The sequence below is a fragment of the Dichomitus squalens genome (assembly GCF_000275845.1).
Source record: "Dichomitus squalens LYAD-421 SS1 unplaced genomic scaffold DICSQscaffold_396, whole genome shotgun sequence".
Classification (NCBI taxonomy): Eukaryota; Fungi; Basidiomycota; class Agaricomycetes; order Polyporales; family Polyporaceae; genus Dichomitus; species Dichomitus squalens.
In genome coordinates, this window is record NW_006767278.1 from 1 (window position 1) to 2134 (window position 2134).

The window sequence follows — 2134 nt, forward strand, 5'->3', positions numbered from 1 at the left end:
GTCCCTGCCCTCTCTAATGCCGCCACATCGCTCTCCTGCACCTTCTGCAGTCGATCCGGCCATTCCGAGGACCAGTGCTACGCTAAACGCGATGCCGGTGTCAAAGCGAAAGAACGTGCTGCTCAACGCTCACAGTATCGCTCCAACAAGTCCAGAAGCAAGCAGGAGGCGTCCCAGGCTTCGAACGACACATCCAGGACGCAGGGGACACCCCAGGAGTCCGCTGGTGCGGCCACTGTGAGTGCTGGTTGCGCTCTTGCCCTCTCCTCTTCAGCAGATCGCTCTACCTGGCTCGCTTCGCCTGCTGCTGCTAACTGGAACACCGACACAGGTGCATCTGCACACATGACACCACACCGCCACTGGTTTCGCTCCTACTCACCCCACAACGTCCCCATTCGCCTCGCCAACTCGCACATTGTCTACTCGGCTGGATTGGGGTCTGTAGTGTTCCAACCTGCGTCTAGAGGCGGCGTTTTACCCCCTGCTGTCGTTCTACACGATGTCCTTCATGTACCTGCGCTTGGAAGGAATCTACTGTCTGTGTTTCACCTCACTCGCCAAAAGGGCTACACCGTCGAGTTACAGGCCGCCTCTGTGCTGTTCTATCACCAGGGTGAGCTGCGCTTCGAGGCCAAAGTCGACGAGCACAACACAGGCTACCTCCTAGGCCATACCATCCCTCAGCCGAAGAATGCGCTCTCTGCCTCCACTGCCTGCGAGGAGGACCTCGATCTTTGGCACAGACGTTGCTCGCACGTCAATCTAGACGACCTCCGCTTCACAATTCGAAAGGACCTCGTTCAGGGCCTCACCATCCGCTCCAAGCGTCAGCCTAGCCCCATCTGCGAGCCATGCCTTGCTGGCAAGCTAAATCGCCATCCCATCCCTCGTTTCGCCTCCCGGAGGTTTGTTCGTGTCGCCCTGGTCCACACAGACCTCAAAGGCAAGCTGCCTGTCCCTTCGCCTGAGGGCTACCTCTACTGGATGGTCTTTGTCTGCGATGCATCGCGCTTCTGGGCTGTGGCCTATCTCAAGCGCAAGAGCGACGCATTTGCAGCCTTCAAGTCATACAAGGCCTATGCTGAGAACGCCCTGGGCCTGCGCATCAAGGCCACTCGAGACGACAAGGGAGGCGAGTACATGGGCCAGGAATTCATCGATTTCTGCGCAGAACACGGCATCCATCGTCAGCACACAGAGACAGACAAGCCGCACCAGAATGGGGTGGCAGAGCGAGCCAACAGGACGATTTCTGAGGGTGCCACTGCCCTCCTGGCGCAATCCAAGCTCCCTCCTTCGTTCTGGGTGCACGCCGTCTCTACCTTTGTCCACACGCGAAATTGCATGCCCACATCTGCTCTAGATGGCGGCATACCTTACACAGCATGGAAGGGCGATGGGAGGAAGCCAGATGTGTCCTACTTTCGAGTTTTTGGCTCTCTGGCCTATGTTCTGGTGCGCAAGAAGGATCGCAAAGCGCTGCAGTCTCACACTTGCAAGTGCATCTTCATTGGCTACCCAGATGGCACCAAGGCCTGGCGATTTTGGGACCCTGCAGCAAAGAAGGTGCTCATCTCGTCGCATGCAGTGTTCGATGAGAGCTGCTTCCCTGGAAACTCGCCCTTCATCAACGTCTTTGGCCTTCCTCTAGACGATGTGGATGTCCCTGTTGCACCAGACGACGAGGATGCGGACTCTGCGCCCCAGGACAATGTGCCAGATGTGCCAGAGCTGCAGGATCAGGGGGGAGACGACGACTATGATGCTCCTGCACCTCCTGCACCACCAGCTCCACCTGCGCCTCCTGCACCTCAAATTCCGCCTCCTGCGCCTCAGAGTCCACCTCCTAACATCGCTCCATCGCGCTCTCCATCTCCTGACGTCGCAGAGCCCCAGTCGCGCTCTCAGAGTCCACCAGCACCTCCACAACTCCCTCCTGCACCAGCCGCTCCACAGGCTCCTCAGCCACCGCCTCCTGCGCCCATAGCTCGTCCCCCTGCACCATCTGTCCACCAGCCAGCCCAGGGTCAAGGCGGCTTCAGACCTTACCCAGCACTCGCTCGGAAACAGCTCCCAGCTCGCTCTACTCGCTACCAGGGTTCCCTCAATGACAGGGACCTTGAACGCCAGA

The 2134-nt window shown here is 58.8% G+C and overlaps 1 protein-coding gene across 1 annotated transcript; it reads left to right on the top strand.

The window, feature by feature from the left end:
• Positions 1-12: 12 nt before the first annotated feature.
• DICSQDRAFT_17627 (uncharacterized protein) lies at positions 13-525 on the top strand (the record flags this gene model as incomplete). The annotated part of the gene is made up of 1 exon (XM_007371871.1): positions 13-525. A coding segment is annotated over one exon (513 nt), but the record flags the coding sequence as incomplete, so codon positions are not given.
• Between the last annotated feature and the right edge of the window lie 1609 nt (positions 526-2134).